A 23039-nucleotide genomic window follows, 5' to 3' on the forward strand; every position below is an offset into this window, starting at 1 on the left:
ACTTTCTCTCTAACAACACTGTGGGAATATCTACTTAGACTGGGGTGACTGGTGAAGGTAGCTCACCACCCTCCTTCTCAAGGGCCTTGCCATGAAGCTCACATTTCTTAAATGGATAAAGAAAAACTGAATGGTCTAAGAAGATCCAGTTGGAGTTATGTTTATTACAATTAACATTTTGAAGCAAGCACACAGAAAAGAGGAGCAGGGCTTTTCCACAACCCATGTTTTCAGACTATTCACAGCAGTGCGACATTGAGCTGGAGATACAGTCACGTTGCTGCAACACCTAATAGTCTGCTGCAAAGAAATATGTCAGGGGTTTGACACACAATTGCATCTGCTTTTCAATCCTCATCTGGAGGAGTCTGTGTTTACTCAACAGCAGTAAGAGTGTGTACAAAGCATGTTCCCAGCCCAATAAGAACTCTCTTTCCTTTACCTTGGAATATAATATGAAACAGATGGATACTTAACGACAGTCCCAAATATCTTGCACTGCAACTGATACAACTTGAAATCTCACAAAGAAAGAATTACGGACGCACTAAATCCATTCACATGCTGCAGGTCACTGCCAAGTGCCAAAGGGTGAAAGGGAATGGCTTTTGTGGAATGGGGGGCTCTTCACGCAGACTAGTATATTAGTGAGCTGTAAACAGCCCCCTTCAAAAAGCCCAGCACTTAAACATTATCAGCTGTGTCCAGGACACAGCTCCATAGGGCATTAATCCTTCCCCCAATCTGTCTGCAACCTCCAAGGTAGTCTGGCCTCACAGCTGTCACCTTCTCAAAAACAAATATATATTTGTTACCAAATATTAACTATATTAAAGAAGCTTTTTTCCAATTTACAGCAATCAATTTGGCAACTCTAAAAATATGCATAGACTGTCAATGTAGTAAATCCAGAATGAGGATATCCCTCTCTCTGAAGGGAAAAGGAAAACAATAAACTATAAAACCCAAAGAACAGAAAATGAACAGAAATCATGCCCAGAAATAGTAAAAAAAAAGATTTAGCCAGTCCTAAGGTATTTGATTCAAACGATTTAGCGGCCGTTTTGAAAGTAAGGATACCTGCAATAAACAATACCTGATGCAATGGTCTTAGGTTGCTGGAATTTACAGATTTCACTGCATTACTTAGTGTGGTACACTCATCCCCCAGTCACCTCTGTAACTAATGTTCAGCTGCACCCACACTGACTTTGCTCGCTGCAGAGTTTATCCTGTACAGAGTACAGTGACATAACTCACTCAACCCAATCTGATTGAAACCAGCAGCACCTCAGGGTCAGACACTGGTTCACGCAGAATCCAGAGTTTTGATACATACTCCAAGGAACTCTAAGTATTAAATCCTGATTCAATATGAATTATGGAATGCACTGCTTTACCCCCAGTGAAGGAGGATTGAATAAATCTAAATTCCTCAGCCCCTCACAGATGAGAGCTGGGAATGGCCCCTTCCAGAGGCTGGTCAGTTTTCATCAGCAACAATTTTGAAAGCAAGTCGTTTTGTATCTGTGTGCAGGTAATGATTAGCACAAGTGATTACATCTGGCCAGTTATCCTACTTAACTGGGATTTCAAGAACACAAGAAATAGGATGGAGATTTACAGTTTTTGGGGAATGAAAAAGGAAAGAATGTTCCATAGGAAGGAGAATTATCTGTTCTGATTTTCTGTTCTGTACTGACAGCAATGACTTTTGCAAACTCCTTGTACAGGATTTCGGATGGTGAGGATTTCACAAGTGATTACTGGGGTTGGATTCTGCTGCTTTTGTTTCTGCTTTCAATTACATCCAGGACTACATTTTGTTCATTCTCAGTTAATCAATGATTTGATGTATTTATTGTCTATTTTTGTTGTTAAAGCACAGTGGTTACACTGGGCGGCACGGTAGCACAGTGGTTAGCGCTGCTGCTTCATGCTCCAGGGACCTGGGTTCGATTCCCGGCTCGGGTCACTGTCTGTGTGGAGTTTGCAAATTCTCCTTGTGTCTGCGTGGGTTTCCTCCCACAGTCCAAAGATGTGTGGGTTAGGTTGATTGGCCATGCTAAGAAATTGCCCCCTAGTGTCCAGGGATGTGTAGGTTAGAGGGATTAGTGGGTAAAATATGTAGGAATATGGGGGTAGGGCCTGGGTAGGATTGTGTTCGGTGCAGACTCGATGGGCCGAAGGGCCTCTTTCTGCACTGCAGGGCTCTATGATTCTATGGTTAGCACTGCTGCCTCACAGTGCCAGGGACCCGGGTTCAATTCCCAGCTTGGGTCATTGCCTGTGTGGAGTGTGCACATTTTCCCTGTCTGCGTGGGTTTCTTCCAGGTGCTCCAGTTTCCTCCCACAGTCTGAAAGATGTGCTGGTTAGGTGCACTGGCTATGCTAAATTCTCCCTCAGTGGACCCGAACAGGTGCCAGAGTGTGGCAACTAGAGGATTTTCACAGTAACTTTATTGCAGTGTTAATGTAAGCCTCCTTGTGATAAATAAATAAGCGCTTAGGAGCCGGAGTCAGCTCAGGATCGTTGAGCTTGTTTTGTTATTTGGTAAGGCCATTGATGATCATCTACATCAACAGCACTTTCTTACCCATAGCCAATAGTACCCAAAGGTGCATCCATCTCTGCCTGGAATATATCCATTCACAACCCTTTGAATGAAGGCCACACTCCTCGCAACACTCCAAAGGGGTGACCAGTTACCTGAGACTATGGCCTGTAGTTTTAGACTCTCCATCAAGGGGGAAAACAGCTTCTCAGTACTGTTTGGATTGGACAATGGAACCTGAGTCTATTCCTGCTCCTAAACATTTATTTGTCACAAGTAGGCTTAAATAAACACTGCAATGAAGTTACTGTTAAAATCCCCTCGTCGCCACACTCCGGCGCCTGTTCAGGGTCATATTGAGGGAGAATTTAACATGGCCAGCCTCTCAGTATCTATCCTGCCACGGTTTTTCAGGAATTTTGATAGGTTTTAATGAGATCACCCCTCATTCTTCTAAACTACAGAGAATATAGATCCATCTTACTCAATCACTATTCATCTCATCCTAGGAATCAAAGAACAAAGGACAACACATCATGGGAAACAGGCCCTTCAGCCCTACAAGCCCATGCTGCCCATTTTAACATTTAGTGAGTGCCTCATTCCCATCCTCCTTCTACCTACGACTTTTGTCTACGCCTCTTGGACTCCACAATAAAGGGGAGCAAATTTAGAGAATTATATGTGTGCCAGATTAAGGGAGGTCTAATTTAGGGACAATTTGGTGAATGTCTGCTAAAACACTTCCAAGGCAAGTATATTCCTCCTTCTTGCACTAAAACAGCACACAATACTCCAGGTGTGGTCTCATCAAAGCTCTGAACAGTTGCAACAAGACCTTCTTATTCTTATACTCAGGGGATAAGAAGCAAGCTGGCTTCAGAACAGAAGACAGAGTAGACAAGAGCAAGCAAAAAGATAAGAAACAATTTACCAAAATTTGGACTTGAAAATCAGAAGTTGTTTCAAAATCTGTGAAAGATCAGAGCCAGAGACAACACCAAGAAAAACCTCAGCATGGATGTGTAATTAGCAAATACATTTCAATATTAATCAACATGAGGTGGTGTATTTTGGGTAGCCACAACCTACTTGGAGTTTAAATGGGGCAGAGAAGCAAGTCTGAGGGGTACAGATTCACAAATCACAATACTGTGAGATAAGGTAATGAAGCTATTAAATAAATCAACCCAAGCACCAGGGTTCATTTCCAGAGTGACAGAATTAACAAGAGAGCTTAATTTGAACTTGTATAGAACTTGGTTTGACCACATTGGTTAGGCACTGTACAAAGTCCATATTATAGGAAGGATGTAGAAGTACTGGGGAAAAAAAACGCAAGGAAGATTTTACAGGCATGATACCAGAACTGAGAAGTTATATTTATCAAGAATAGCTGGAAGCGTAAGGAGTGATCTAATAGAGATCTTTAAAATCATGAAGAGGCTTGGTAAGGTAAAGGTAAAGACATTGCCACTTGTGGGAGAGATCAAGTCTATCTATACTCTATCAATTGACTTTGATGAAGGGACTAAATGTAATGTATTCAAGTTTGCTGGCAAAATAAAATTCAGTGAGGAAGTAGGCTGCGAGAAGGACGGTGTCTGAAAATGGATTTAGACAGGTTAATGTTTGGGCAGGAAGACAGAACAGCTGTAGAAGATGGCAGATAATGTTGAACATGTGAACTTCCACTTTCCCAGGAAGAAGCAGAATATTTTAAAAATGAGAGGAGTTTGTACAGTGGTAAGAATGTGGAACTTAAAACTATAAGGAATAGAATAAATAGCACAGGCACATTTAAGGGGACAGTAGCTAAGCACATGGTGGGAGAAAGGAATATAAAAATTATGAGTCGAGCTTCTGAAGAGTGATTGGAGAAGGTTCGTGTTGAGCATATTGAGTCATATTGAATGCACTGTTCCTATGTTCGAAGTTCTATGATATGCCAAACCCCTTGCAATAAAAGCTAACACAACATTTCCTTTCCTAATTGCTTGCTATATCTTCATCTAAACTTGCTGTAATGTGTGCATAATGATAGCCAAGGTCCCCAGCATACCAACAATTAGAGTCATAGCCACACAGTATAGAAGAGGCCCTTCAGCCCATCAAGTCTGCACCAACATAACTATACTAATCCCACTTTCCAGCACTTGCCCTTAGCCCTGAATGTCAAGTCATCCATGTACTCTTTAGAGGTTGTGAGGTTTTCCACCTCTACTACCCTCCCAGGAAGCACATTCCAGACTCCCACCAGCCTCTGGGTGAAAGCATTTTTCCTCAAATAATCTCAAAACCTTAAAAATTATGCCCTCTCTTTAGTGACCCTATAAAGAAGGGGAACAGCTGCTTCGTATTCACCCTGTCCAAATCCCTCATTATCTTATACACCTCAATCAGTTCCCCCCTCAGCCTTCTCTGCTCTAAAGAAAACAATCCAAGCCAGGCAACATCCTGGTGAACCTCCTCCGTACCCTCCCTAGTGGCTATCGCATCCTTCCTATAGTAAGACGACCAAAACCGTACACACTACTCCAGCTGTAGACTAACCAACATTCTGTACAGACTCCTCGCCATTTATAAAATCTTGCTTCTTCCTGTCAAAGTGGAAGTTCACATTTTCAAACATTATGTTCCACCTGCCACCTTCCTGCCCAAACCTGTCTAAATCCATTTTCAGACAGCCTACTTCCTCACTGAATTTTATTTTGCCAGCAAACTTCAATACATTACATTTCGTCCCTTCATCTAAGTTAACTGATAAAGAATATTAATAGATTGAATTAATTACATTTAGTCCCCTCAGCTAAGTCAATTGAGAAAGATTATAGATAGCTGGGGACCAATCACTGATCCTCATGTTTTCCCAACTAGTTATAGCCTGCCAACTTGAAAATTGACCTATCCTATTTCAAGTCTATGTTTTCTGTCCATGAAACAACCCCCATGTGCTGATAGTATATTAGCCCCCCAATCTCATGAGCCCAGATGTGGTGTTATCATTTCATGTGTGATACGTTATTGAATACTTTTGAAAACCAAAATATACCACCCTTTTAGCTAAATCTTCAACTGTGATTTCCCTTTTGTAAAATCATGTTTAATCTGCCTAATCATCCAAAATGCCCTGTTACCTGACCCCTAATAACACATTAGATTCTAGCATTTCCGGGAAAACCCGAGTTCAGGTTCACTGGTATATTGTCCCCATTTTCTTTTTCCCTCCATTCCTAATTAACAGGGTTGTATTTTCGACCTTCTAATCAAGGACTGGTCCGGAATCTAGGGACCTCCACAAGATCGAAAACAAGGAATCCATGATATTTACAGCTACCTCGTGTAGAGCTCTTGGATGTCAGCCATCAGTTCCAGGGGATTGGTTCACTGTTTCATAGAATCCCTACAGTGCAGGAGGCGGCCATTTGGCCCATTAAGTCTGCACTGACCATTGGGTTATGGGGATAGGACCAATCTATTTACCCTGACACTGAGGGGTAATTTAGCATAGCCAATCAACCTAACCCGCACTACTTTGGAGTCACATTTCTTTATCAATATCAATGACTTGAAGTTTCTCATTCCCATTAGACTCTTGCTTGTCCTCAATTCCAATTTGTGGTTTTCCATCACAGAAACCATGCTGAGCAGATACGGAAGCCAGTGATGAGAAGGTGTCCTATCTTGCTGCGATTGCTTCAGAGGGGGAATTTTTATATGGATGCTATGAATGAATGTGCACACGCTGAGTTTCAGCCTCTATAAAGGGAACACCAACATCTCACAAGCTCCAGAGGAAACAGATTTGTCCAGTCAGGAATAGCAACCCCACCCCAAAAAGAAGAAACATTATACATTTTTGATCTTGTTTTTTCCTGCAGCCCCTTCTTATGGTTGCCAACATTTGGAACCGTAGCCAATCAGCACTTATCATGCCTGAAGCATCAAGAGGCTATCTTATTCTCACAAAACAAATTACATACACATTTTCCAGCAAAAGTCTGGCTAGATAGGAGTGGAAGCAGGAACATGGGCAGAATTTTGACCCACCATCTCCCAAACCCAAGGATATTATGGTCAATTGCTGTTATCCTGATGCAAGCCCCAACCAAAGAGAGTTAACTCAGCATGGACCTAGGGCTGAAGCGGAAACCTTCTGCTCTGTGTGGCTGAGCACCAGTTCACTTCTACCCAACGAGTTATCAGAGCAACTTAACATGGATCGCTTATGCTGTCTCGCTTCACTTTCAAGGAGATGCACTGGAACAGTTAAGATTGCAAACGTTCCCAAAGCATCCTTCCAAATGGGCAAACACCTAGACCTCCTCAGCATGGTCACAGCAGTGGTTTGGTTCACAACAGTCACTACAGGAGTCTTGTTTATTTCAGAGTCACTGAATTCAATCGGAGCAATTTGAATGAACAATAGCGTAGGAAAGACATCAACTGAGCCCAAGGGAACCAGAATCATGCAAAGAAAAGGTGGGACATAGCAGATCAGGAAGAGGTACTATGGCTGGTATTATGTGGGTCTGAACTGAGTATCAGCAGGGCATTTACCCCAGGAGAGATCACAACAGAGCCGGAACATCTCCTCACTCAATGGGCACATGAAGACATTTTGAGACTGGAATCGGCTGAATTTTCCCTTGCAAACCCAGCAGCAGTGACATCAATTCAAACACCAACACTGGAGTCCTACTTCAGATCAATTAACACAGCAGAGACTGGTACAGTCACAGGGGACCTCCTCCTCTTCACAGCTCAGCAACATGTTGACATTACCATGACTCAGAGTTAGAAGGAACAGAGATATTTTAATGTCCCTCACTACAAGCTACCGTCCATTTTCATCAAACTAAACAGCTGCATAAAAAACCTCAATGCATCTTTAGCTATTACCTGCTTGTCACATAACAATTCATCTGGCAAGTGCCAGGATTTCTACTGAAGTATCACTGTTGTGGGGTCACAAGTGATTACCAACTTCAACAATCCCATAGGACATCAAATTATTAGTGAATTATTGTAAACCAATGAATGTTAAAACCAGTTTCATTGGTTGTCATAACTTTATTTTTTCTCATGGAAGTTTAGAATTAAGTACTACTTACCACCAGCTCGACTCTTCTTATCTGCAAAAACACAAAACAGCAGGCGAATTAAAAAGCATTTTCAACACAGCAACAGTGCAAGTGTACTTCCGTACCACATCCACTTGAGTCTTAAACAGCAGCAGCGTCTCAACCCATACAATTCGGAAATCTGTCCTCCCAAACCTAAGCTGGGTCACAGACAGCTGTGTAACTTGTGCAAAACCAGCGGTATTGGTTGGTATAGGTCGATCACTGGGGGAAGTGACAGTAATTTGTGGATGACTGTGTGCTAGTACATGAACTTCAGAAACTCAAAAGATCAGCACCCATGATGGGTGTACAGTTTAAAGCTACAGTCAATGAGAGGAGACAGGTTTACAATGCATATATGCAATTGTACAAAGTGGAGTGAATCAAATTGGTGTAAGGTTACCATCTGTGATGTCTGGAATCTCAAGTGGAGGCAGAGATGGACCATCCACTTGCCATTTCAAACTGAAAATGGGTTGCAAGCACTTCAGCCTTGTCTTCTGAACTGACATGTTAGACTACCCCAAGATTTAGGATGGGCATTTTTGTGGCGCCTCCTCCTCCAGTAGGTTGTTTAATTATCCAGTAACATTCACTACCTTCGTGAACCCTGCAGTCCATGAGATGAAGATATATCTACAGTGCTGTTAGGGAGGAAGTTCCAGGATTTTTGCCCAGTGACAATGAAGGAACGGTGACATATTTTCCAAGTCAGAACTGAGAGTGGCTTGGAGGGGAATTTTCAGGATGGTGGGTTCCCATGTGTCTGCTGCTCTTCCCATGGTGAGTGGTAGACAACATGGGTTTGAAGATGCTCACAGAATCCCTACAGTGCAAGAGAATCCTTTAGCCCATCGAGTCTCTACCAGTTCATGGTATTCCCCATGCCCTCTCCCTCTGCCCTATCCCTGTAATCCCATGCATTTACCACAGCTGATCCATCTAATCCACACATCTTCGGACACTAAGCAATAATTTAACATGACTAATCCAGCTAAATAGCACATCTGTGTTGCTGTCCAAGGAGGCTTTGTGAGTTCCTGCAATGCATCTTGTACATGGTACAAACTGCTGCTACTGTGCCTCAGTGGTGGAGGGATTAAATGTTTGTGGATGGGACGCCAGTCAAGTGGGCTTCTTTGTCCTGGATTGTGTTGAGCTTTAAGTGCTGTTGGAGCTGCACTCATCCAGGCAAGTGGGTATTATTCCATCACTCTCCTAACTGTCTTACAGATGGCGGACAGGCATTGGGGAGTCAGGTGGTGAGTTACTTGTCACAAGGGTTCCCAGCCTCTGAGCTGCTCTTGTAGCCACAGTATTTATATGGCTAATCCAGTTCAGTTTCTGTTCACTGGTAACCCTCAGGGTACTGGTAGTGAGGGACTCTGTGATGGCAATACCACTGAATGTTGAGAAAAATGGTTAGATTCTCTCCTGTTGAAGATGTTCATTGGCTAGCACTTGTGAGGCACAAACATAAACCTGAGAAGTTGACTTAGAATCCCTACACTACAGAAAGAAGCCATTCAGCCCATAAGTCTGCACCGACCACAATCCTACCCAGGCCCTATCCCCATATCCCTACATATTTACCCGCTCACTTACACATCTCAGGACACTAAGGGCAATTTTAGCATGGCACATCTTTGGACTGTGGGAGGAAACTGGAGCACATGGAGGAAATCCAGGCAGACACGAGGAGAACGTACAAACTCCACACAGAGTTACTGTGCAAAAAGAGGTCATACAGCTTATCACGTCTGCTCTGGCCAAAAAAAAGAGAAAAACTGAGCTGCTCATTTTAATTCCATTTTCTAGCACCTGGTTATAGCAGGTTCCAGCATTTCAATCATAGAGACAGGAACTTTTTAAATGAGTTGTGTGTTTCAGCCTCAACCACCAACTCGGGCAGTGAATCACAGACACCCTCTGGGTAAATAAGTTTTTTCTCATGTCCCCTCTGATCCTTCTACCAATCACCTTAAATCTATGACTCCTGGTAAGTGACCCCTCAGCGAGGGGTCTTTCCTTTCTAGCCCCTCCTAGTTTTGTACATTAATTAGGTCACCCCTCAGCTTCCTCTGTTCTAAGGAAAACAACCCTTGCCTATCCAATCTCTCCTCATAGCTACAATTTTCAAGCCCCAGCCACATTTTTGTAATTATCCTCTGTACTCTCTCCAGTGCAATTATGTTCTTCCTGTAATATGGTGACCAGAACTGTACACAAAATTCCAGCTGTGGCCTAACCAGTGTTTGAACAGTTCCAGCATTACATCCCTGCTTTTATATTCAACACCTCACCCAATAAAGGGAAGCATTCCATATTCTTTCTTTATCACCTTGTCCACCTGAACTTCCACCTTCTAGGACTTGTGGACATGCACTCCAAGGTCTCTCACTTCCTCAGTCCCTGTCAATATGTTCCTGTTTAGTGAGTGCAGCCTTGCTTTGTTTACCTTCCTCACACTTTTCTGGATTCCATTTGTCACTTTTCCACTCACTCAACCAAACTATTGATGATTTTGGAGTTGACAGCTATCCTCTTCACTATCAGGTACACGGCCAATTTCTGTATCATCTGCAAATTTCCCAATCATGCCTCCACAATTACGTCTCACTCATTAATATATACAACCAGCAGCAAGGGCCCCGAGGCTGAGCCCTGAGAAACACCACTGCAAACTGTCTGCCATTTCCAAAACCATCCATCGACCATTACCTTTATTTCCTGTCACTGAGCCAGTTTTGAATCTAACCTGCCCCCTTCCCCTGTATCCAGATCTGACGTTTCTGACCAGTCTGCCATGTGGGACCTTGTCAAATGCCTTACTGAAATCCATGCACCACCCTCATCAATCCTCATTACTTTCTCAAAAAACGCCGTCAAGTTATTAAGATATGATCTTTCCCTAACAAATCCATGCTGACTCTCTCTGATCAATCCGTCCCTTTCTAAGTGACAGTTTATCTTGTCTCTCAGAATTGTTTTCAATAATTTGCCCACCACTGAAGTCAGACTGACCAGCCTATTGTTTTCTGGCCAATCCCTCTTACCCTTTTTAAATAATGGTACAAGGTTCATAAATCTCCAATCCTTTGGAACCTTGTTTGTATTTGGTGAGGATTGAAAAATGATCCTCAGAGCATCTGCCACTTCCTCCCTGGCTTCCTTCAACAGTCTGGGATGTCTCTGTCCTTTTCAATAATGATGCTAAATATTATGGTCACTATCTCTGATCCCCCACTGCTACTCCATCCACTTGTCCAGCTTCAATTCCAAAGCCTGAATCTAGAATTGTGTCTCGCCCGCCATCCTCATTGGGCTTGTTACATGCTGGCTAAAACAGTTCTCTTGAATAAGTTCAGGAATTTTGCACCCTTTATGCCCCTCACATCGTTTGTATCCCAAATGATATTAGGTTAACTGAAGCTCCCAACAATTACTGTCCTTTTTTTGCATTCAGAAATCATCTACAATATTTGCTCTTCTAACCTGCTTTCACTATTTCACTATAGTACAGCCCCAGCAGTGAGGCTGCCCCTTTTTATTTGAGCTCAACTCAAATGCCCTCATTTGAGGCTTCATTTAGCATCATCCCTCCTCACAGCTGTAATTGATTCTTTAACTAATAATGCTACACCCTCAAATTTTATCCCCCTCACTATCCAGGTATGTTGGCCTGACAATTTTACCCCTCCTTAAGTCGAGTTTCCATTACAGCAATGACATCATGATGCTACCTGTCACTCATCAGCCCAAACTTGGATATTGTCCAAGTCTTGCTGCATATGGACACAGACCGCTTCAGTATCTGTGGAGTCATGAATAGTACTGAACATTGTAAAACCATCCACAAACATCCCAACTCTGACCTTATGATGGATGCAAAGTCATTGAAGAAGCAGCTGAAGATGGTTGGGCCAAGGACACTAATTTGAGGAACTCCTGCAGTGATTCCTGGAACCGAGATGATTGACCTCCAACAACCACAACCATCTTCCTTTGTGCTCGGTAAGAGAGAGGATGGTAGGTGATAACCAGTTGGAGGTTTGTTTGCCCATGTTTGACCTAGTACCATAAGACTTCTTGGGATCTATAGACAATGACTCCCAGGGGATTTCCACTGTGACTTTACACCAGTGTAAAATTGTCCATTTTGGCAGGCAGAATGAAAAAAGCTTATTATCTAGATGGTGAAGGATTGCAAAGCTCTGAGGTACAGAGGGATCTGGATATCCTAGTGCATGAATCACAAATGGCTAGTATACAGCAAGTAATTAGGAAAACTAATAGAAAGTTATCATTTGAGAGCGGAATTGATTACTAAATTAAGGAGATTATGTTTCAGTTGTACAGTGCATTGGTGAGACCACATCTGGAACATTGTGTACAGTATTCGGGTCACATTTAAGAAAAGATGTAAATGCATTAGTTCAGAGAATGTTTACTAGATTAATACCAGGAATTGGCAGGTTGTCTTAAGAAAGAAAGGTGGAGTGTTAAGTTTGTATCCACTAGTGTTCAGAAGAGTAAGAAGTGACTTGATTGAAACCTTTAAGATCCTGAGCATTAGTGACAGGGTGGATATGGAAAAGATGTTTCCTCTTGTTGGAGAATCTGGAACAGGGGTCACTGTTTAAAAATAAAAGGTTGCTTACTTAAGACAGATGAAAAGAGTTTATTTTCTCAGAGGGTCTTGATTGTCTGGAACTCTCTTCCTCAAAAGGCAGTGGAAGCAAAGTCTTTGAATGTTTTAAAGACAGAACTACATAGACTCTTGATGAATAAGGGGGTGAAAGGTTATCGGGGAAAGGCAGGAAACTGGGGTTGAAGTTACAATCAGATCGGCCATGATCTTACTGAATGACAGAGTAGGCTCAAAGGGCTGAGTGGCCTACACCTGTTTCTAATCTAGGTGTTCATACTGTACTGCGATCTCTGGTGGATCTAAATGTCAGTAGTTGGACAAGGCATACCCAGGGGTGGTGATGATGACAGTCTGAGACATAGGCTGTAGGGTATGACTGTGAGTATGGCCGTGTCAGACTGCTCCTGGACTAGTCTGTGGAACAAATTCCCGATTTTGACATAATCCCCAAAATATTAATGAGAAGGACTTTGCAGTGTGTTTTTGTTGTATCTACTGTTTAGATTAATGCTGGTGGTCTGCCCATTTATTCATACTGGACTGTACTGAGAAGTTTGATATGTTATTGCCTTTTAGGCTAGTTCTGAGGGCAAATAAAAGCCAGCCATATTGCTGTGGGCTTGCACTGGCCAACACAGGCAAATTTCATTCCCTAAAGGATATTAGTGAATCTGACAGTTTCAGTATCACCTATATTCAAACTAGCTTTTTATTGTAGATTGACTCAATTAATTGTATCTAAGATTCCCCAATAGTCACGGTGGATGTGAATATATCTCTGAAATAAGAGTCCAAGCCTGCAGGAGTCTAGGAGTATTCTTACCATACTAACATCCCAGCAGGAAGCTATGCTGGAAGTAGTTCTGGGAATGAAGTAGACTAAGTCTTAGTGGAGAAACAGTTGGCTAAGGATAAATGTAATATAACAGTGTAAGATAGTTATGGAAAGGTGCACAGAAAAATCAAAGATGAAAACACATTAATGGCCTAAATCTGATGAGCCACAGCAATTTTGAATGGATTGGGCAGGTGGAGCAAACTGGGCAGGGGGTAGTCCAGCTGGGTTGGGGGGCAACAGGGGTTGTGGAAGTGTCAGGGCTTGGGGTATTGGACAAAGTTTTAATCTGACAACATTTCAAAAGCTCTTAATGATAAAGTGCTTTGGAAGATGCTGAGGTCATTGTTATAACCATTCCTGGGCAACTGGCCAACTAAGTAAACACCTCAGCACCTCCCTCTACAACTAGATCCTGAGCTTCCTAATTCACAGACTACAATCAGTAAGGATAGGCAACAGCAGCTCCTCCACGATCATCCTCAACACTGATGCTCCACAAGGTCATGTTCTCAGCCCCCTACTATACTCCTTATACATCTGTAACTATGCAGCCAAATTCCCCTCCAATTCGATTTTCAAGTTTGCTGACAATCCCATTGTAGTGGGTCAGGCCTCAAACAATGATGAGATAGAGGACAGGAATGAAACAGAGAATCTGGTGAACTGGTGCGGCGACAATAATCCCTCCCTCAATGTCAACAAAATGAAAAAGATTGTCATCAACTTCAGGAAGCACAAAGGAGAACGTGCACCTCTCTACATCAACGGGGATAAGTAGAAAGGGTCAGAAGTTTCAGGTTTTTAGGTGTCCAGATCACCAACAACCTGTCCTGATTCCGCCCCCCCCCCCATACTGACACTGTCGTTAAGAAAGCCCATCAACGCCTCTACTTTCTCAGAAGACTAAGGACATTTGACATGTCAGCTACGGCTCTCATCAACTTTTACAGATGCACTGTGGAAAGCATTCTTGCTGGTTGTATCACAGCTTGGTATGGCTCCTGCTCTGTCCAAGGCCACAAGGAACGACAAAAGGTCATGAATATAGCCCAATCCATCACGCAAACCAGCCTCCCATTCATTGACTCTGTCTACACTTCCCACCGACTCAGCAAAGCAGCCAGCATAATAAGGACCCCACGCACCCGGACATTCTCTCTTCCACCTTCTTCCGTCAAGAAAAAGATACAAAAGTCTGAGGTCACGTACCAACCGACTCAAGAACAGCTTCTTCCCTGCTGCTGTCAGGCTTTTGAATGGGCTTACCTCGCATTAAGTTGATCTTTGTCTACATCCTATCTATGACTGTAACAATATGTTCTGCACTCCTTCATTTCCTTCTCTATGAACAATATGCTTTGTCTGTATAGCGCGCAAGAAGCAATACTTTTCACTGTATGTTAATACATGTGACAATAATAAATCAAATCAACACAGTGTCCAATGTCTTTGATTCAAGCTCAGAGTTGCAGGCATTCGTGGAGGGTCCCAAGGAGCAGGGGAATTGCACACTGGAAGTTTGAGCTTCGAATCATCGAATCCTTCCAGTGCAAAAAGGGACATTTGGCCTATCGAGTCTGCACCAACTCTCTGACAAGAGTCTTTTACCCAGGCTTTGTCCCCCGCCCTCTCCCTATAACCCCATTCGTTTCCCATGGCCAATCCACCTAACCTATTAGCTTAGTTTATTTATTAGTATCACAAACAGGCTTTCATTAACATTGCAATAAAATTACCTGCACATCTTTGAAGTGTAGGAGGAAACCAGAGCACCCAGAGGAAACCCACACAGGCACGGAGAGAGTGTACAAACTTCACACAGACAGTTACCCGAGGCCGGAATTGAACCCTGGTGCCTGGAGCTGTGAGGAAGAAGCGCTAGCCACCATGCCACCCGGCAATTCCTGGGCAGTGCCCACGTACATTTCAACTCAAGACATTCTGTCGATTGGTGGACTGGATAATTTGGCCCCATATTGTCAAATCCCCAATCCTCTTCAGCTACTTCTTCAATGACCTTCCCTCCATTGTAAGGTCAGAAGGGTGCTGATGATTGCAATGTTCAGCACAGTTCATGACTCCTTAGTTAAGGCATGTTTGATTTCCAGAAAAATTAAAACTAACTACAACACGATGTACTATATTAACATTTTCTGAAAAACAATGATAATTATGAACACTTACGAATATCTCGAAAGTGCAGAATAAGTCTTGCCACCAGACTGAGATACTCTTCCTGTTGGAATACAGAACAGAACGATAGAAACTTAGCAAAATTAATGTTTACGGGATTAATGAGACAATAAAAGCATAGATATAAAATTGGCTAAGAATAAAAAAGGGACAGTAGCCTAGTGGTTTTGTCACTGAGCTGGTAATCCAGAGACCCAGAGTAATGTTCTGGAGACCCTGGTTCGAATCTCAACACAGCAGATCGTGAAATTGAATTCAATAAACCCACCTGGCTCACTGCCATTCTTACCTGATCTGGCTTACATGTGACTCTAGATGCAAGGATGTGGTTGACTCAAAAATGCCTTAATTCAAGGGCAGTTAGGGATGGGCAACAAATGCTGGCCCAATCAGCAACCTCCACATCCCAAATATAAAGGGCTGCAGAGTTCTAGGGACTTTACACTTTACTGTATTGGGATAGAGTGAAGGTGAGTCACTCTGCAGTGCATGCTGTATTGCACTTACTCCTTACTGTGTTGGGATACAGTGAAGGTGAGTCACTCTGCAGTGCACACTGTAAAAGATCTGGGAGTAGAAACCTAACCTGCACATCTCTGGACTCCCAGACAAAATCTACACATATGTAGAAAACATACAAACACCACACAATCAACCAAGGCCAGAATTGAACCTGGGTCCCTGGCACTGTGAGGCAGTCGTGCTGACCACTGTGCCCTCTACCCTTGGAGTGTTTGATGGGGATAGTGTAGAGGGAGCTTTACTCTGTATCTAACCCCATGCTGTCCCTGTCCTGGGAGTGTTTGATGGGGATAGTGTAGAGGGAGCTTTACTCTGTATCTAACCCCATGCTGTCCCTGTCCTGGGAGTGTTTGATGGGGACAGTGTAGAGGGAGCTTTACTCTATATCTAACCCTGTGCTGTCCCTGTCCTGGGAGTGTTTGATGGGGGACAGTGTAGAGGGAGCTTTACTCTGTATCTAACCCCGTGCTGTACCTGTCCTGGGAGTGTTTGATGGGGACAGTGTAGAGGGAGCTTTACTCTGTATCTAACCCCATGCTGTACCTGTCCTGAGAATGTTTGATGAGGATAGTGTTGAGGGAGCTTTACTCTATATCTAACCCTGTACTGCACCTGTCCTGGGAGCGTTGATGGGGTAAGAAGTCTCACAACACTAGGTTAAAGTCCAACCAATTTATTTGATTGTAAACTCACAAGCTTTCGGAGTTTGCCCCTTTGTCAGGTGAATGGAGAGTTCTGGCCTCAGACAGAGCATATAACAGCACACACAGTTTACAGATTACTGATTAGAATGCAAGTCTTTACAGCTAACCTGCTATTCAAGTTTTAAAGATGCAGACAATGTTTGTGGAGACAGCATTAGGTTAAAGAGATGTGTATTGTCTCCAGACAGGACAGTATGTGAGGTTTTGCAAACCCAGGCAAGTCGTGGGGGTTACAGATAGTGCGACATGAACCCAAGATCCCTGTTGATCTCTCCATTCACCTGACGAAGGGGCAAACCCCGAAAGGTTGTGAGTTTATGATCAAATAAATTGGTTGGACTCTAACCTGGTGTTGTGAGACTTCTTACTGTGTTTACCCCAGTCCAGCATTGGCATCTCCACATCAGCGTTGAAGTGGACAGTGTAGAGGGAGCTTTACTCTGTATCTAACCCTGTGCTGTACCTGTCCTGGGAGTGTTTGATGGGGACAGTGTAGAGGGAGCTTTATTCTGTATCTAACCCCGTGCTGTACATGTCCTGGGAGTGTTTGGTGGGGACAGTGTAGAGGGAGCTTTACTCTGTATCTAACCCAGTGCTGTATCTGTCCTGGGAGTGTTTGGTGCGGACAGTGTAGAGGGAGCTTTACTCTGTATCTGACCCCGTGCTGTACCTGTCCTGGGAGTGTTTGATGGGGGACAGTATAGAGGGAGCTTTACTCTGTATCCAACCCCGTGCTGTACCTGTCCCGGGAGTGTTTGATGGGGACAGTGTAGAGGGAGCTTTACTCTGTATCTAACCCCGTGCTGTACCTGTCCTGGGAGTGTTTGGTGCGGACAGTGTAGTGGGAGCCTTACTCTCTGTATCTAAGCCTGTGCTGTACCTATCCTGGGAGCGTTTGGTGTGGACAGTGTGGAGGGAGTATTACTCTGTACCAATATGCTGCATGTTTTTCATCCTGACAAAAATAGTTAACTTAGAAAGTTCAATCCTTCAGTGAGCACAAAAACAGAAAAACGATTACGAGTAGAGCCTATCTAAAAATGGAAAGGGATGGAGTGAGAGGAATAAAGAAGCGAAGGGAGGAAAGGACAAAGGGTACAGAGACAGAGGGAATGGACATGTGCAGACAGTGAGGGGTGGGCAGGAATAAGAAGCTATCTTGGACGATCGGCAGCTCAATCATTCTCACCACGTCCCAAAATGCACGATATTTCCAACCGAGCTCGGCACATTCTGGGACACCTCACTTACCCTGGTCTTTGCTTTCAGGAAAACATGGTTTTCCATATCTTTACTGGATTTGGTGATTGGAGTTCCAGCTGACCGCATTGCATCGTCTCTGTAAAGAAAAGCAGCCATTAGATGCACAGGGCTTGTCACAGCTCAGTGAGAAATCCCAGAGCTTGCTTTCCATGCACCATCTCCAGACGTGGGGTCTTCCAAGTGTTCTCCAATCTCTCATACTCAACTCTGCCTGGATTCATAGAAGGCAAAAACCACGCAATAACAAACATCCTCAGGCTGGTATTTATTAAAAAGAACTCCCAAAGTCCTGTGTCTTTCCATCAAAAAATAATTTATAAGTTAATAAAAGGCTCAACTTGCAGTCTGACTAAACAGTTCTTTAGTCAATTATTCCAGTAATTCTTTGTTCAATTAATTCAGTGATGGCTCACTATTGCCTTCCCGAGGGTAATTACGGATGGGCAACAAACCCTTTTTAGTGGCACCTGCATCTCATGAAAGAACAAAAATACTGGGCACGGTTCAGACTATTACCCTTACAGTGCAATGTGCAATCTGCAGGCCAGTTACTGTACTGATCATCTCTGCAGGTTATTCTCCCAGGAGATGGACCGTGTACCTGTGCAACACAGGTGCCAATCTGCACTCTCTGGCAGCTATCTTTTTAATACTGTGTGTACACAGGCAAGAGTTGAGCAGACATTCATGTAGAATTTGCTCATCTCAGGTCAGGTACTAAGCAAACAGATCTTATCACCAACAGCAAAGGAACAGTGCTCACGGGTAACCTCGCAGCTGATAGCTGCTCAAAGACTTGAGCAGAGACCTGCTCTAATCCCAGAATCAGATTCAGTGTGAGGCTCTGTGAGCAAAGAAAGAAAGAGCAAGGGGGCTCTTAAACCAATCCCCACAGCAACAAAGAAGTATAAGATAAGAAGTATAAATAAAACTTAAATCATGCATAGAAAACGAAAGTTGGAAAAGGCAGTTTGGACTAAAAGAGAGAGATATATAGCACAGCAAAAGCAAAATGTTTTGTTTTAAATGTCGAATATGGATTAACGTCTGAAAGAATGAGGCTCCACACTCTTAAAAATAATTTTTCAGAGTTGGGGGTTGATTGGTAGTGTTAAAAATTTACTTACACCTGAAGGTACAAACCCTCACATTTTCTGGTATCTTTAGTGGGAGACTAGTGGGTAACTATTGCAATTTCATGTTATTGCAGTGACTCAGTGTCAGGTCGATCAGTCACCCTGTAGAGTAATTGGACTATCTAAGACAGCAACCTCTGTATTTCAGTTTTTAAGGATATATGTGGCTGTCAGAACGTGCTGGCAATTTTACTCCAGGATATGTGCTGCCCCCCCACCCCATCTCTGTTATTAACCACTCAAACATCCAGTCAGCGTGTGCAGAGCAAGCAATGGGGGGGACACGGGGAAGTGAAGGTAGAGAGGATGAGCCATGGGGGCTGTCACACCTGGGGGTGGGGGTGTGTTGAGGCAGTTAGCACGGGGGTGAGTGTTGGGGTACTTCTGGGAGAAAGGGGTATTGGCATATTTATGCGGAGGGAGTATTTAAATGGAATGGGGGGAATCACCCACTTGGGGGGTGGGGGGAATCACCCACTTGGGGGGTGGGGGAAATCACCCACTTGGGGGGTGGGGGAAATCACCCACTTGGGGGGTGGGGGAAATCACCCACTTGGGGGGTGGGGGAAATCACCCACTTGGGGGGTGGGGGAAATCACCCACTTGGGGGGTGGGGGAAATCACCCACTTGGGGGGTGGGGGAAATCACCCACTTGGGGGGTGGGGGAAATCACCCACTTGGGGGGGGGGGGAAATCACCCACTTGGGGGGGGGGGAAATCACCCACTTGGGGGGGGGGAATCACCCACTTGGGGGGGGGGGAATCACCCACTTGGGGGGGGGGGGAATCACCCACTTGGGGGGGGAGGAAATCACCCACTTGGGGGGGGAGGAAATCACCCACTTGGGGGGGGAGGAAATCACCCACTTGGGGGGGGGGGAAATCACCCACTTGGGGGGGGGAATCACCCACGGGGGGAGGAATCACCCACGGGGGGGGGGGGGAAATCACCCACGGGGGGGGGGGGAATCACCCACTTGGGGGGGGGGAATCACCCACTTGGGGGGGGGGGGAATCACCCACTTGGGGGGGGGGGGAATCACCCACTTGGGGGGGGGGGGAATCACCCACTTGGGGGGGGAGGAAATCACCCACTTGGGGGGGGAGGAAATCACCCACTTGGGGGGGGAGGAAATCACCCACTTGGGGGGGGAGGAAATCACCCACTTGGGGGGGGGGAAATCACCCACTTGGGGGGGGGAATCACCCACGGGGGGAGGAATCACCCACGGGGGGGGGGGAAATCACCCACGGGGGGGGGGGAATCACCCACGGGGGGGGGGGGGGAATCACCCACGGGGGGGGGGGGGAATCACCCACGGGGGGGGGGAAATCACCCACTTGGGGGGTGGGGGAAATCACCCACTTGGGGGGTGGGGGAAATCACCCACTTGGGGGGTGGGGGAAATCACCCACTTGGGGGGTGGGGGAAATCACCCACTTGGGGGGGGAGGAAATCACCCACTTGGGGGGGGAGGAAATCACCCACTTGGGGGGGGGGGAAATCACCCACTTGGGGGGGGGAATCACCCACGGGGGGAGGAATCACCCACGGGGGGGGGGGGAAATCACCCACGGGGGGGGGGGGAATCACCCACTTGGGGGGGGGGAATCACCCACTTGGGGGGGGGGGGAATCACCCACTTGGGGGGGGGGGGAATCACCCACTTGGGGGGGGAGGAAATCACCCACTTGGGGGGGGAGGAAATCACCCACTTGGGGGGGGAGGAAATCACCCACTTGGGGGGGGAGGAAATCACCCACTTGGGGGGGGGGGAAATCACCCACTTGGGGGGGGAATCACCCACGGGGGGAGGAATCACCCACGGGGGGGGGGGGAAAATCACCCACGGGGGGGGGGGAATCACCCACGGGGGGGGGGGGGGAATCACCCACGGGGGGGGGGGGGAATCACCCACGGGGGGGGGGAAATCACCCACTTGGGGGGTGGGGGAAATCACCCACTTGGGGGGTGGGGGAAATCACCCACTTGGGGGGTGGGGGAAATCACCCACTTGGGGGGTGGGGGAAATCACCCACTTGGGGGGTGGGGGAAATCACCCACTTGGGGGGTGGGGGAAATCACCCACTTGGGGGGTGGGGGAAATCACCCACGGGGGGGGGGGGGAATCACCCACGGGGGGGGGGGAAATCACCCACGGGGGGGGGGGGAAATCACCCACGGGGGGGGGGGGAATCACCCACGGGGGGGGGGGAAATCACCCACGGGGGGGGGGGAAATCACCCACGGGGGGGGGGGGAAATCACCCACGGGGGGGGGGGAAATCACCCACGGGGGGGGGGGGAAATCACCCACGGGGGGGGGGGGATCACCCACGGGGGGGGGGGGGATCACTCACGGAGGGGGGGGGTATATGGAGGGGGGTATTCGGGGGGAGGGGGGTATTCACGGGGGGGGGGTATTCAGGGCCCTGGCTCCTCTCAGTTCCGGGCCCTTTCATTCCTGAAGCGGCCATTGCGGACTCCCCCGCCCCCGCAGGAAGCTGCGAGCCGGCAGCGAGGTTGAGGAAAGCCCGCGGTCTCCCCCCTGGTGCCTGGGCCCAGCTTCCATCCCCGGCTCCCGCCATGTCCCCGAGTCCCGATCCCGGCTCTCCCGCTCCCCAAACTCACATCTGCGCCACCACCTTCTGTCGAAACGCGACGCTCCGCCAGTCGCTGTCGTTCACATTCACATCCATGGTGCGGCCGGCCGGACTGACTCACCGAACAACGCACAGCCTGACGGCCAGGGGCAGGACCGGGAGGAGCCGGCAAGCGGGAGGAGTCCTCCCACCGCAGGGGGCGCCGAGTCCTCCCACCGCAGGAGGCGCCGAGTCCTCCCACCGCAGGGGGCGCCGAGTCCTCCCACCGCAGGAGGCGCCGAGTCCTCCCAACGCAGGGGGCGCCGAGTCCTCCCACCGCAGGGGGCGCCGAGTCCTCCCACCGCAGGGGGCGCCGAGTCCTCCCAACGCAGGGGGCGCTGAGTCCTCCCACCGCAGGGGGCGCCGAGTCCTCCCAACGCAGGGGGCGCCGAGTCCTCCCACCGCAGGAGGGCACGTTCTCCTCTCAGCGATGGGGGCACTAAGTCCTCCCAGCGCAGGGGCGCCAAGTCCTCCCACCGCAGGGAGCGCCGATTCGTCTCAGCGCAGGCGGCATTGAGTTCTCCCACCGCTTGGGGCGCTAAGTCCTCCCACTGCAAGGGACGCCGAGTCCTCCCAGCGCAGGGGCGCCGACTCCTCTCAGCGATGGGGGCATTGAGTCCTCCCACCGCAGGGGGCGCCGAATCCTCCCACCGCAGGGGCCGCCGGGTCCTCCCGCCGCAGGGGGGCGCCGACTCCTTTCAGCGACGGGGGCGCCGAGTCCTCCTCCCAGCACAGGGGGCGCTGATTCCGCTGTGTCAGGCCCTGAGAGGTGACATTGTGCCAAACTCCAGGGAGTGAGGACCAGTACCTCCACATAGAATAATCTGTGACCAATCTGTTCAATCAGAGTGACCCTTGATGTTTAAATTCTATCTGATATGACATTGCTCCAGTGAACATTAGAATTGCTAGATCTGAAGGCCTGTCAGACATGTATTATTGCTGGCAAGTGAAGGAAACTTGCCTCCAAGTGAATTTGTGACAAATGCACATATGTTTGGGGCACTTAGTGCCAAGTGTATGTTCAGGACCCACTGCCCTGCTTACTGTTGCCTCTTATGTTCAGAGAATACTATTCCAAGGGAGGATAAATTGAGGAAGAGGGGTTTGGCCACCTTTTAGAGTATTGTGTACAGTTCTTGACACCTAAGTCAAGGTGATCTTTAGGAAACACTATGAACTTTCAAGCGGTTATTGGATAGGCACCAGAATGATAGGGAGTGGGATAGCTTGATCTTGGGTTTGGACATAGCTCGGCACAACATCGAGGGCCGGAGAGCCTGTACTGTTCTATGTTCTATGACCCTTTTTACACCTCCCACCCACAGGTCATGACCCTGGGGTCCTTGTGCACGAGTCGCAAAAACCCAGCCTGCAGGTGCAGCAGGTGGTCAGGAAGGCGAATGGG

The 23039-nt window shown here is 46.8% G+C and overlaps 1 protein-coding gene across 4 annotated transcripts in view; it reads right to left on the bottom strand.

Moving 5' to 3' along the window:
* Positions 1 to 21754, bottom strand: part of med15 (mediator complex subunit 15) — a 117170-nt gene extending 95416 nt beyond the window's left edge. For all 4 annotated transcript variants that reach the window (XM_080208597.1, XM_080208598.1, XM_080208594.1 and 1 more), the window contains exons 1-4: positions 21621 to 21754; positions 17841 to 17928; positions 15355 to 15406; positions 7670 to 7690 (exon numbers count right to left, since the gene is read on the bottom strand). In XM_080208597.1, coding sequence (XP_080064723.1) covers positions 7670 to 7690; positions 15355 to 15406; positions 17841 to 17928; positions 21621 to 21688 — 229 coding nt within the window. In that variant the 5' untranslated portion in view covers positions 21689 to 21754. The remainder of the gene's footprint in view (positions 1 to 7669; positions 7691 to 15354; positions 15407 to 17840; positions 17929 to 21620) is intronic.
* Between the last annotated feature and the right edge of the window lie 1285 nt (positions 21755 to 23039).

The sequence above is a fragment of the Carcharhinus amblyrhynchos genome, chromosome 20 (genome assembly GCF_965287045.1).
Source record: "Carcharhinus amblyrhynchos chromosome 20, sCarAmb.v2.hapA, whole genome shotgun sequence".
In the NCBI taxonomy this organism is placed as follows: Eukaryota; Metazoa; Chordata; class Chondrichthyes; order Carcharhiniformes; family Carcharhinidae; genus Carcharhinus; species Carcharhinus amblyrhynchos.